The sequence below is a fragment of the Aquila chrysaetos genome, chromosome 20 (assembly GCF_900496995.4).
Source record: "Aquila chrysaetos chrysaetos chromosome 20, bAquChr1.4, whole genome shotgun sequence".
In the NCBI taxonomy this organism is placed as follows: Eukaryota; Metazoa; Chordata; class Aves; order Accipitriformes; family Accipitridae; genus Aquila; species Aquila chrysaetos.
This window is the reverse complement of record NC_044023.1, coordinates 9,388,638-9,402,263: the sequence shown is the minus strand read 5'-3', so window position 1 is coordinate 9,402,263 and position 13,626 is coordinate 9,388,638. Positions and strand designations below refer to the sequence as shown.

Genomic DNA, 13,626 nt, shown 5'->3' with positions numbered 1-13,626 from the left:
GTTATTCTGTCTCTGGCAAATCTCTACCTGTGTCACAACTATAATTTTCACTACATCAGACTTCTCTGTCATAACCAAAGTATTATTACTAATAAATGGGAATAGGACATGGATTATAGGTTAGGGAAACTTCTGTTTACAAAACATGTGCATTCAGAGTTCTCAATATAAGGAAAAAATAGCCACATCTACACAAAAAGCAAATCAACAGATTTAATCATATGTTTCCAAATCTGAACTCAGCATGAAGATTTAAAAAAAAAAGTAGTAACTTCTTATACCACAATTCAGAGTATATAAAACAACCTCTGCATTATTGTTGGAACTAAACCTCCCACAGTGCTTAACTTTCAGTGACCTTGTCCTACGAACATCTCTTTAATATGGCGCGTGCTAAAAATAATACAATTATAGTTGCAAAGCCTTACCTAAAATAAAAGAGGCAGTTAAGAGACATTCTTTAAGCCCTCGGTTAGATGACACAAACTGCTGTGAGAGCTTGTAAGCCCACCTGGTCAGCAAACATTAGTTAAGAAGGAAAAACAACTTTAAAAACAAACCCTTTGAATTCATGAGCCCAAATAAAATTTTAGATACCAAAGAGAATTTAAAAGTGTGAAAAATTCTTATCACACCAGAAAATAACGTAATAACTAGTACCTCCTGCAATATAATCAAAAGTCATGAAAAGGGCTATCATTGATACAAGGGCTGAGTTATTGCAAGGACAGAGGGATGTCATCTCAAGCAACAAGTACTTGACCTAAATTTGTTCTTTGAAAGAGCAAAGTAGAGTATCTGCAGCTAGCAAGGCTACAACTTCTAAGGACAATGATATTTTATAATAGCCCTTTTTACATTTAGTTCTGCCTTCATTAAAATGATTCACTGGTACTATTTAAGATAGTTCTGTTTATATGTTTGTATATGTGTGCATATACATGGGTTGGGAAAGGAAAGAGCAAATTAATGTATTTGTGCAACAAAGGTTAGAGAAGCTTTTTGCTTTAACATGACACTCATTTAAAGTACATTACAGATGATCTTTAAGCTTATCTCCCTCTCCCTTTGTAAAGTTGGAGTTATTTAGTGTGACTACCACGTACCATGTAATCTACATCTACAGTGTTCCTCTACACTAAATTGCAGATTTTCATCCTGTATCAGGATGATGTGTCATTCATCAAGAGTGTCAAGGACAGTATGGTCTGCCATTTGTAGCAATAATCCTAGTATCCTTGAGATGAATAGTCATGTTTACTTCACAGAATGTCAGTTGTTCTACATTCTCCTTCAGTGCTCAGCAGTGTTCATTGTTCCTTTGGATATCTTGACTGGGGTCATGAGAAGCAATTCAGCAAAGCATACAATAATAAGTTACAGCTCTCTCCTGTGGGTGAGGGTGACAGAGATCTAAATACAGACTTTCAGTAACCAAAAGGTACTACGGAGAAGATGGGGTTACTTCCTTCACACGGATGCATGGTGACAGGACAAGAGGTGATGGACACAAGCTGCATCAAGGAAGACTCTGTCTGGATGTAAGACAAAATTATTAATGCTGAGAACAGCTACACATCAGAGTAGGTTGCCCAGAGAAGTGATGGAATCTCCCTTGCTGGAAATATCCAAGTCTCAGCTTGACAGGACCCTGGATAACCTCTTGTAAGACCCTGCTTTCAACAGCAGTTTGGACCTGATGATCTCATTTTTCCATTATTCCTTCCATAGCATTGTCTATAGCATATAAATTTTGCCCTGGAAAGTGAGCTTTGTGTGATCTTTTCAAAAGCACCTAAAAGCAGAATTTGAACCCAAGAAAGCTATGTTACCTATAAGAATAGGGTTAAAAGCTTTCGATTGTACAACTTCCCTCTCCATAGGACAGCTAACAGATGGAGTGATCATATGACCTTGAAAGGCTCTACTGTATACCAGATCTCTCATTCCTTTAAACACCTTTAAGTTCCTTCATAGTCACAAGTCATTAATCCTTTTATTGTTGTAGATGGTGCAGTATGAATGAGTTATACTGAAGAAGTAACAAAGAGACAAGTCAAGGCACCATACGAACACACAAAGTAGAATTTTAATATCATCTGCCCTTTCTTTCCAATATCTTTGAAAATAAATAAATTAGTTCAGTATTCTTGGTGACCTTACCAGTATGTATGCCCTTTTTTGGAAGGAGCCACCAGTTCTGTGTTCCCATGCAAGAAAATCCTGTCATCACAATTAATGGATGTCAGATGAATAAGCTTAGTAGAGCAAACAAGTGCACTGTCAAAACCATGTCATCAACCCACAGGCCTATTCGTAGTGATATTACACACTCCACTGCCTCCAGTCACAGCCCAGGATATCACAGCCCAGGATAATCAGAATCCATGTTCAGAGTCATCTGATCTTGCAAAAATTGACACAGCATAGCTAATAATCCACCAGAATCCAGCAACTATACTGGATTTAAAAAGGCAGCTTTATTTTTGTGCCTTGCATTTGAGGCAGATTAAATAAATCGAGAAGGCAAGGCTATCAGGTCATTATTGGTATGTTACAGCTGTCCAGTTAGAGTTGACAGACACTCTTTGCATGGCCTGTTGACTGATTAAGAGGCAGAGTAAGTCTCTGAGAGTCATAAATGGATTGGGGGGGGGGGGGGGGAGGGAAGTCTGTGATAAAGGAAAAAATCAAAGGCTGATGGAGTAACTCACTAGAAATAGTTCCACTTCTACACAAGCCACAGATACCATCTAAAAAAAAAAAAGCAACCCACAGAAAGGAAACTGGATGAGCACGTTACAGATTTGAAGTGGGAATCAGAACAAAGTGTTTGTTACTGTTCTTCACCAGAAAACTGGACTGAATCTTCTGCAAGGTGGAGAACAAGCAAAGCAGAATGCAAGGTGAGATATTGAAGCATTCAGATTAATAATGAAATTTTTCTGTTCTCTAAACATTTCCTTGCCATGCAGTGTTTATGTTAACTCTACATTGGAAGCTGTGCCTCAGTTTCTGAAGCCAACTGTTGCAGAACAACGTAATGAACTGAAAGCATTGCTTGCCTTGCTTGCAAGAACGCTGAAATATTTCAAGTGAATTCTGCAGGGTAGAATTCAGTATTGCAGAAGATTATGTATAATTTTAATATAAATAGTTTCATTTTTGAGTGAAAATTAATGAGTAGTTTGTGACAAACTGTAGTCTTAAAGTAAAACTTTCATTTATACATTTGTCATATTCAATGTTATAAACATACACTGTTATTCCTTTAATATGGCATTCCCTGTTACTAATTAATGTTTGTAAGTCTGTAAGCAGTATGTTCTTTGATTTCCAAAGGTTTCAAGTAGTAACTAACTAAAATGTTTTTCATTTTGAAACAGTAAAAATGATTAGAGGCATCTCAAAAACAATGAACAAAAGGACCTATCATTCTCATGTTCTTTAGTCAAAGAAAATCTAATTATTCAATGTAATCTGTTGGTTTTTTTTTTTATTTCATGCTGTGCAGACGAACATAGCTTTAAGCGGCACCTTGTTTTCAAAGTAAAATCATTAGCAAGATATGAAAGGTAAAAAATGTTATATTTTCAGGTAAAACTGACCTGAACATCAGGGAGCAGAAGATAATTATAAATACTAAATATTACTAAGTACTCCTGTCAATTCATTTATCTTTTTAACAGCTTCTTGACAAATGTTTACTGATTGTGTAGCAACTCCTATCTATGGGAAGTTCAGCTGGCATTCAGATAAGGGAATTAAAGCAATAAGTATAAACATAGATATTTTAAAGAACAAACCTACAGAATCTGGATTGCTGAAAAAGTACTGTTTACTTTTTATAGCAATGTCTTTGAAGCTTGTTATTCTTTTGACAGCACATTAACGTAATTCTTTTTAGGTAGTACAATTAGTAAAAACACAGAAAAATAAAAGTTCTACTTGCAATCCTTCTGACACAAGATGGCTCAAAGTTGTTACTACCACAAAAAGAGAAACATGCCAATTTAATAATTTTAGAAACTCTGTCACATTTCCTTCAAACATCACTGCTCTGCTGATGGCAAATCCTCCTGAAATCCATTTGTACTTAAGATAAAGCCATGGGAAGTACTTCATTTTAAGACCATGGAAACACTAACTTCATTCTGCATTATAACAGTACTTCAATATTATCTGTAACTTACTAATGCATTGTAAAAGAAATGAACTCTCTTTATGCTATCCACATTAATTTTTATTATGGAGCTGTAAATCCTTTGCCCATGTCAATGACCTGTATATCACCAAAAGACAAACATTTTAAACTAATTTTAAATCTTTCACTTGTGATACAGGTAACTGCCTTTTGGTTTTGAGCGTCATCTTGTTAATATGTGCAGCTCATGGATGTCCCCACAAATGCCTATGCTATACAGCTTCAAAGACTGCAGACTGCAAGAATAGAGGATTTACTGAAATCCCTGCCCGTTTACCTCCCGAAATTCAGATACTACAGTTGCAGAATAACCGTATTTGGAGAATCAACCAAAATGCATTCACTGGAACACCGTTGCTCAAAATCTTAGACTTGTCTAATAATTCTCTCTCAAGTTTGACACCAGGTGCTTTCCAAAAATTACGGTACCTACAGGTTCTAAACCTAACCAGAAATTTAATTCATTATATAGAAAACAAGACTTTCAGTTTCCTCCCACACCTAAAAGAACTGGACTTGTCATCCAACAGCATTATACGTTTACCTGAGACCTTTGGAAACAGCACAGGGAATATAACATTGCTGTCTGTAAAGCATAACAAACTTCAGAAAATGGAAAGAGTTCTGCTGGAGTCACTTCCAAACCTGAAAGTGGTTCTTTTCAAAGATAATCCCTGGCAATGTAATTGTAATGTCTTTGGCCTGAAACTGTGGCTGGAGAGCTTTTTATACAGAGGTAAGGAATTCTTCTCATTACATACAACGCACATGAGAACACTTAACCACCATCTAACTGATCTTCGCTACTATGGCTTAACAATTTACGCCACACCTTAGATCGTCCCCTCAGATAAGCACTCTAAAATATATTCTCATGCATAGGTCAGAATACAGGTGCTTTCGTAAACACAGGTGGCAAACTAGAATCATAGAACTTTATATTAGCACAAAGAGAAAGAGAGAAAGTATACACACAATCATATAATATGTACGGATACATTCTGGAAATACATATGTGTAAGTGTGTGTATGCATATATATATCTCCATATCTATCTATCTATATAACAAGTATAACTGTGCACATACACTTGCTTTAATTCTACCAATATATTTTTGCTAGAACCCAACCTACCATTTAAAGCTTTTTGCCTGCTGCTTGAGGGTAAACATCAAGACAGATATTGATACCAATATAACTTTAGAGAACTCAGGATTCTAATTCCTCTACAAATTATCACTTAGGAGCTCTTTAATATTTTAAGAATACGTTACCTAAAAACGTATGTTACACCTTGGAGAAGTTTAGTCTTGCTTCCTATTTGTTGTTAAACAGAAGAGGTACTAAATTAACTAACAATTTCCTGACAGAAATGTGTAATGCCATCACACGGGAAAAAGTGAATTTTATAAATAAAAGTAGCCTCATGTTTTGGCCACGCCTGCTTTTAAATATATTCATGAGTTATGCTGCAGAAAAGAGAATATGATTTAATTCTGAAAGGAATTAAGTATGAAAAGAAATTTATTTCTTTCTCCCAGGAGGTATGTTCAGAATCTGAGAATTCGGAACAGCAGGCCAACTTGCTTTTCTCTAAATCAGGCTTTGATGCTTGCATGTGATCAAACTACTGATTTCCATCTGTATATGGAAGTGACATGGAGCATGTTGCAACCCAGCATATGTGAAGATGGTCCACGTTGCCCGTGATTGAATGGGCTACTGTTTTCAGGTATTAGAACTCTACAGGCCAGCTGGAAAACTGTACTGGCTATGGAGGGACACAATTAATATAGGAGTAGTCTCTGGGTGAGGTAAAGCCACTGCCAGAAGCAACCTTTTAGAAAAGACAAAAGGCTAAACTCCTCTCAGGGCCAAAATCTTAATATTTTGGACTGGTGAAATATTACATTATCCCACGGCTTTAGCTGTATTATGCTGGAACCTACAACGAATTTCAGCAGGGGTTCTGACTTCTCTGTGCAGAAGAATGTAATGATCCAAGATAAACATATCAGATTATCTTAATTACTCTGCCAGCAGCATAAGTATTATAATTTATTTCAAAAAACAACATTGTTTAGAAATTCAGCGATGCCCTTCCATCTTTCCGAACATTGTACAGATTATTTAAATGAAGTGATATGGAACTTACCAATTCATTTTAGCAACAAGTTTTAAAGGAAGCCCAAATACTATGTTCTCTTCTACATTTATATTTCCCTAAAATTACGTGCGTGAATCACATGAAGAAAAATTAGTTACATTGCACATTAATCTTTCCCATTACTTATATTGTAAACTTATGATAAAATAGTACTGTGGCTCTACAGATACGTCTTGCAAGTCCTAACAAAACAGTGCTAGAGATGAACGTTGTCTGAATTTAAAAGCATTGACTGTTGTGTCCAATGTGACTCTAAAAGATTTCAGTATTTTTAGCTGAATCCAGCTCAGGCAATTGACTATTGATACACACTCATAAACAATTATAGAGAATGCTTCAGTTCAGGTGGGACTCCAGTCTTCTGTTCCAAGCACACATATTTAGTTACTGAAAACCACAGAAGGATTGCAGTTGCAGGATTTGGAGTTTTATCTATATCCACATTCAAACTAACACATTGGAGGTGTCTGGAACCACACTTTGGGTTTGGCTATTGAAGACCAAGAGACAAGTTGCTATGCTCATATCTGTCTTGGAATGTCATCAATATTTGTGCAGCAGTCTCCAGATGTCAGTTCGGATCCATCTGTATTCACTACTTTCTCAGACAAAGTCTTTTCAGGATGAAAATTTCTATGCCTGGCTTTAGCTGAAAGGTGGATTCTTTTGGATAGAGAAGAGGAAGAAAATTCAGCTAATTTGATTAGTTAATATTTTAAAATATGTAAATGTTGGTTTTGGCCTTGTTGACTCCTTGACACACTACACCCCTAAAGCCGTGGTGTATGGACTAAGCAGAAACCTGAAGGCTACACTCGGTGTGTGTTCCTCCACATGCTGAGGAACAACTGCGTGATTTACCAGGACTGAGGCTTCCTACTTCACTTCCCATTATACTAAAAACATATTTGGGAGAGAGCAGAAGCTGGCCCTAAGCAATCATGTTTACCATTTGAGCAGAGTAATAGATTGACTAATCTAAGTCCTTTAGATCTCTCTATATTTTCTTACCATGAGCCTTGCTTTAAAAAATTGCTTTGCTTTATTACAGTTAGCATATGATGTCAGAACAATGACTACTTCATGGAGTATTTCAACAAGTGGGAAATCTTTACTAAGTATACTGTTTCCATTTCTCTTTAGAAAAAGAAAGTAATGGTATGAATTTGAAGGAATTAACTTGCTGTTAACAAATATCTCTTTGTTTTCATCTATGACTTAGTTCTTACTTTTATACCACTGTTGTTTTTTACTTTTACATCTATAAAATCATAGATAACGTAATTCCTGATGAATTGCTTCTTGCAAATACTCTCTTATGTAATGTTAAAGTGTAATAATCTCACCATTGATCTAACTGGAAAAAGATCTTAAAGATACAGCTATAAATCTTTAAAAGTATAAAGTCAAAGCTGATGATAAATTGACTTCAGGTTTCTGTTAATTTTACATTAAGATAATTCAGAAACCACCAAATCTTAAGACCATAAATCTGGGTTTTTTTCAGGAGGAATAAGTGATGGCATTATCTGCTCAACGCCAGGGATTCGGAAGGGAAAGGACCTCCTCAAAGTTCCCTATGAGCTGTTTGGGGCATGCCCTCTAACGACAGCTCACGTTCATCTGGCTAGCGTTCACCACCATAGCTTTGAGCACAGAAGTTCTCTGAAGCACGCTTATCACAATGAACACGGGGAAAACAGCCGTTCGATCTGTGAACCCAAACCAAAGCCAAGGCCTGTTAGTTTGCGTCATGCAATTGCCACTGTAGTAATAACTGGAGTTGTCTGTGGAATTGTGTGTCTAATGATGTTGGCAGCTGCTGTTTATGGTTGTGCCTATGCTGCAATTACTGCTAAATACCACAGAGAACATTTGGCCCCGGTCAGACAGCATGGGACTCCGGAGGAAAAAGAGCCATTTGATAGTTCCTTGGCTTGAGTTACTTCTGCATTTGGTTTCTTGAAAATAAAGCCCTCACTTCAGTTAAAAAGCCTGGAATCTAAATAGGATTGATTTAATAGTCATTACTGCTTTTTTTTCCCCACTTTTTTTTCATAATGTAAATATGTATATCCTTTGGAATATATATTAAGACTTTATGTAGAAGAACATATGTTTATTTATATTTTGTGTATGCATATTCTGAAGCCCCTATTTAATGCTCAGTGTTTGAGATAATGAAATCTTGATGTATCCACTTCTCCACTTGATGTATTCCATTCTCCATTACTAGCTCTTGATGTAATATAACACATGAGTTATAGTGCAGCTACAGTCAGTAGCTGACATGAACATGAGTGAGCTTTTTGCAAAGAAAAACACAAAATAGCTACAAATGACTGACTATATTTTAAGATCTTAGAATACCTGGTATGTATCCAGAAATACAATTCACAATAAGTTTTAGAACCGGCCAGTCTATACACTGACACTGATAACTTAAACATGTGTTAAAAACATTTCCAGGTACATTTTTTCCGCCTTCCAATCTGCCCTAGAAGACAACAATTAAACATTATATCCGTTATCTAACTTCGAAAATAGGAAGTACCTTGTTAACTATGACATCTAATCTTTAAATTACTTCATAGGGAAGAAAGAAGAGAGCTGAGAAAATGCTGAAGAAAGAAGAAATGCTACACTGTTTCAGATGCAAGCACTGAAACGAGCATATTTAGCACATATGAAGAGACACTACTCGTTATCCTGTGGGCACACATGCTTGCTACAGACATTTACAAAGCTTCTTATTCCCAAATCCACACACAAGTGTTCCATTTTGCAAATACTGTGACTGCAGATGCAGCTCCCATCACAGTGCTGCCCTTCAGTACAAAGGATAATACAGTTCCATGTTTACACGTTCTCTCTCGCAGAGAGAACATTCAGCTGAATTCATTCACCCTAACTTTCTGCAGTGCAGTTTTGCTCTCAGATGAAATCAGAGCCAAAACCATTTGAGTAACATAAGTTTAGAACAGAAAGAATATTTTGAACGTGCAGCAGTATTTTTTAAATAATTCTTAGAAATTATTTTAAGGCAACCAACAGAGATCAGCAACTCCATCTACCCTTTCCGAGCCTAGATAAAATACATCTAGGCTATTTGTGACAGATGTCTAATGTGTTTTCTAAATCTCTCCAGTGACAGTGTTAAAGACCTGTCTAGGTAGCTAATGCAGAAATCAACTATGCTTATAGTCTAAAAGCTTTTCTTAGCATCTCTCCTAAAGCTTTGGTGAAAATCTTGCCAGTTTATTCCATTGGGCAGAAGACTTCAAGACAATGACTGAGTAATAGTCTGCAATAAGGGCAAAAGGAAGCTGTGTCGTGGCATTCAGAGACCTCCACTCTCTTTCCAACAGATGGATTCCAAGATCAAGTTCTGTAGCTATTCTAATAACAGCCTCAACTGAGTAATGGGCTGTGTGGCAGGAGTCATGTAACCCTTGCTCTTATCTACTTAGTAATAATTGCAACCTAAATATTAAAGCTCATTCCTGCATCTGCAGTTACTTTCATGCCCAGAGAAAATTAAGCATCTCAGTCTTAATCTAAATCTAGCAGACACTGAAAACAATCAATTACTGTCTGTCCTTTTTTTTTTTTTTTTTTTTTTTAACTGCTAAGTACTTCATATTATTATTAGGCTCTCTTCATTCGTCTCTGTCCTGAACTAAATAAACCAAGCTGTTTCAAATTTGCCTGTAAGGCCACATTCTCTAAACTTTTTCTTTTTCCTGCATTCCCTGGAACCTTTTCAGTTCTTCTGCATGTTGTTTAAAATGTGGTACCCTAGATTGGGCACATTACTTCAGCTGAGACATCATCAGTACAGAATTTTTAGAATATTTATATTCAAGCTCTTTAAATCTGATCTCTTGATGATGTATCTCAGAAGCAAGTTTGCTTTTTTGTTCCTTTTAAATATTCACTAAAACTTAATGAATAATCTGTTTCCAGAGCTAAGTCATTTGAGTGTGTAGTTCTACATTTTCTACTCCTTTAACCATTTATTGCAATAACATTTTACAAAGCAAAACATAGTTTTTTCAGATAGAGAAGACTGAAGTAATACAAGATAGGATCTTATTGCCCACAGACCAAAAAATGAGTTCAGAGCCATGCCAAATCAGTGCTTCTCTATGGTGACAACCTAAAATAAGCACGCTTGCACTCAAACTGCAGATCCTAAGATGAAAGCTAATAAACCTCTGACCTCCAGAGAGAGATTTCACCCACAGTGTTTCTAATAGGCTCAGATACAGCAATGCAGTTTCCATCACAAATAAGTTCACACTTCTGATATCTCTGAGCAAAGGAAAAACAAGAACTGACTTCATATTTCCTAGTCAGGAATAACCAGAACATCTTCCTAGTCCCTAAAAAAGAGTCTTATCAACAAAACACTTTCAGGCTTCCATTTCTGTAAGACAGTAAAAAAAAAAAAAAAAAAAAAGAAAAAGAAAAAGAAAATGTGAGGAGGCGGCAATGAAGGTCACAACAACATTTAAAGAAACTTTTTCCAAGTCACATTTAAGATGTTTGGGGGATTTTCATACAAACATAAGGCTGTAAATTGATACGGAATTTTGCCAAAAAGCAGTCTTTCATATTTCCATTAGTTCACTCTGCTATGGGAGCAAGGCAAGCCAATCCATGAAAATCTGATTTATACTTTCTAACTTGCTGTTTGCTAAAGAAAGGCAGGGCGGGGGGGGGAACCAACAAAAATCCCAGCAAAAAGTCCCAGTGAAATTTTTCATTTAAGGTTTATAAGACTATATATAATATTTACAAATGTGTTTGCAATTAACAAATTCCAGTTACTTATGATGATAAGCGAATAGTAGACATTCAACAGACAAGAGTATTGATTCAATTGCTTAAATTAATAAATGCAATTTTTTTTTTTAATAGAGGAAACAGAACATTTAACTACTGAAGAAGAGATAAAAGGCACAATTTATTGCGCATAACAATTATTGACTACAACAAGTAAAAGACTGGATCTAGGGATTCCCCACAGAACTGCCCTCAATTTATAAAGCTTAGCAATGGACATCTGCCACTGAAATAAGTTGTCTGCACAGATTTATTTTTCAGATAAAGGTTCCTGAGAAAGCTTTGTTGTTTTTCCAGCAATCTCATGAGAGGTATTATAATGAGCACAGTATTTTTTTTCTAATCTCTATGAAAAACACTCTTACCCCCAAAGTCAGCAAAATATCAGGACACACTACTCTGCAAGGTATTTGCAAAGACAGAGAAAGTACACATATTGTTGTACTCCTGTCTTTCATATAAAGGCTCACCATATTACTTAGTTTTCAGAAAAAGAGGCTTTCTAAAATTTCAATTTAGAACAGAGATTAAAAAGTACAATATGCCAATGTTCTTTACAGAAAATGTCTTTAGTACCTGTATTGAAAGAAACAAAGCTTAAAATGAAACATACTTTCTTGCCATATGTATCTTTCCATCCAGAGCTTGCAAAAAGTCAATCAAAATTCAACTTCATTATTCCCTAGTAATACAACATCCAAACAAAATCAGGATCCCTCTTGTTGAAGATCAAAGTAGAACTTTTAGTGACATTATACATAGCTTATCTATCATTAATAACATTAACAAAAAAATACCAACTGTTGGCTACTAATAGCCATCTATCTTTGCTGGCCAGAAGACAAAGACACAGGGGCTTTAGTTAAGCATCCAGAAAGTATGCCTACTTTTACAACTTTGATCTTTGAACTTGGCTGAGAGTGGCATAGTAATAATAATCATAAGAGAGTCTTGGCACTTTTGGGGTTTATATTACCTGAAGCATGACTGTATGCTCCCCAGATGAGACAGCAACATCCATCATCTGGATGTGGCAGTAAGCCCACAACCAGCGAGAAGGAGTAGGAATTAGAAACCCGTAATAAACAAACCAACGACTACGTATTTCATAACTATCTCCAATGAAAGCTGCGGTTGCTCCCTCTTACTGATTACAGAGGGATCCTCCAATGGTTTAGGGCTATGTACGCTATATGTTGAACTTTTTGCATAAGGCTGCCATCCTCATTTCAAGACGCAACAAGCACATGAGAACACACCGTTAACATTTGGAAACATAGCTTACTGGGGGAAAAATAAATTAGTTAATCCACAGTACTTAAACTGGTATTACTGTCTTCATATACTACGTAATTGCAGCTTCATACTTGCACAGCATTATTTGACGTTTCCAAAAAGACCTGACAGTTCATCTGCTGCCTTGTTCTGCAATCAGGGATTTATTTTGCCAGCAGCAGAATTATTTGGCAAAACGCCCCTAGAATCTGATTGCTATTAGATCACAAGGATCTTCCTCCTACCCAAATTACATAGTACTAAAACCCAACCAACCAACCAAAAAATCCCAACAGCAAAGCAGAAGTGCAGAAGCAAAGAGCAGAATGCTCTATGCAATTTACTATACATGTTAATACCATAGATGTTGGGATACTGTTCTAATTCATCTGTCAGAGCCCCAGATTCTCTGAGAACAAGTGGTGAGGAAATCCCAAGAAGTAGATAAAGAGGGGTTAAATTCTCAAGCCAACACTAGCAGAGAACTATCTTAAAAGCCCTGTTATTCAATTATTCCCCACACTAATTCTGTATGGTAAAATGAATTGAGAACAAATACAAATTAATACAAATGTGTGACTGGTTGTGAATACGTCATCTAACTTCAGATTCCCTGTTCAGTCAATGGAGAGAGGCAGGATTTTACCCCATGTTCTGAAGCATTCTGTGGAGGAGCTTACCCCTTCCCATGCATTACCTATAAACTATGTTTCCTAAGTCATGGCTCCTAACCTGAGTCTGTTAGTCGTTTAATGTTAGACTGTACAAATACACATTTCAATTTTCCTGAAACTGAAAACATTAGTCTATATACTAATATTAGATTTATGAATACAAAGATAATACTCAAAATGAACAAGAAACTCTGGAAAAACATAAACTAGTGGTTTTCCACCAACGCATGAAAAGCATTTTGAGGGATTTACTAAATGCTACTGCTGAATATAATCTTCTGTGGCTTATAATGTGGAGTAAAGATTAAGTAAATCACTGTCTTGCCTGACAAGGAAAACATCTATTTTAAAACACTTCAAAATTTGGTTGGTGTGTCAGTATGATGACATATTCATTTTCCCTTAGGCCTTCATAATAAAATGCAATTTTATAGATGGTATCATAAATTTTAAGGACT

General features: G+C 36.1%; 2 protein-coding genes across 7 annotated transcripts in view; one reads left to right on the top strand and one right to left on the bottom strand.

Moving 5' to 3' along the window:
* CACNA2D3 (calcium voltage-gated channel auxiliary subunit alpha2delta 3) overlaps positions 1–13,626 on the bottom strand; it is a 481,763-nt gene that overhangs the window by 69,774 nt on the left and 398,363 nt on the right. The window lies entirely within an intron of this gene.
* On the top strand, positions 2,794–8,473 carry LRTM1 (leucine rich repeats and transmembrane domains 1). The gene is made up of 3 exons (XM_030043856.1): positions 2,794–2,906; positions 4,344–4,940; positions 7,879–8,473. The coding sequence occupies exons 1-3, from the start codon at positions 2,900–2,902 to the stop codon at positions 8,310–8,312; spliced, it is 1,038 nt and encodes a 345-aa protein (XP_029899716.1). The 5' UTR covers positions 2,794–2,899; the 3' UTR covers positions 8,313–8,473.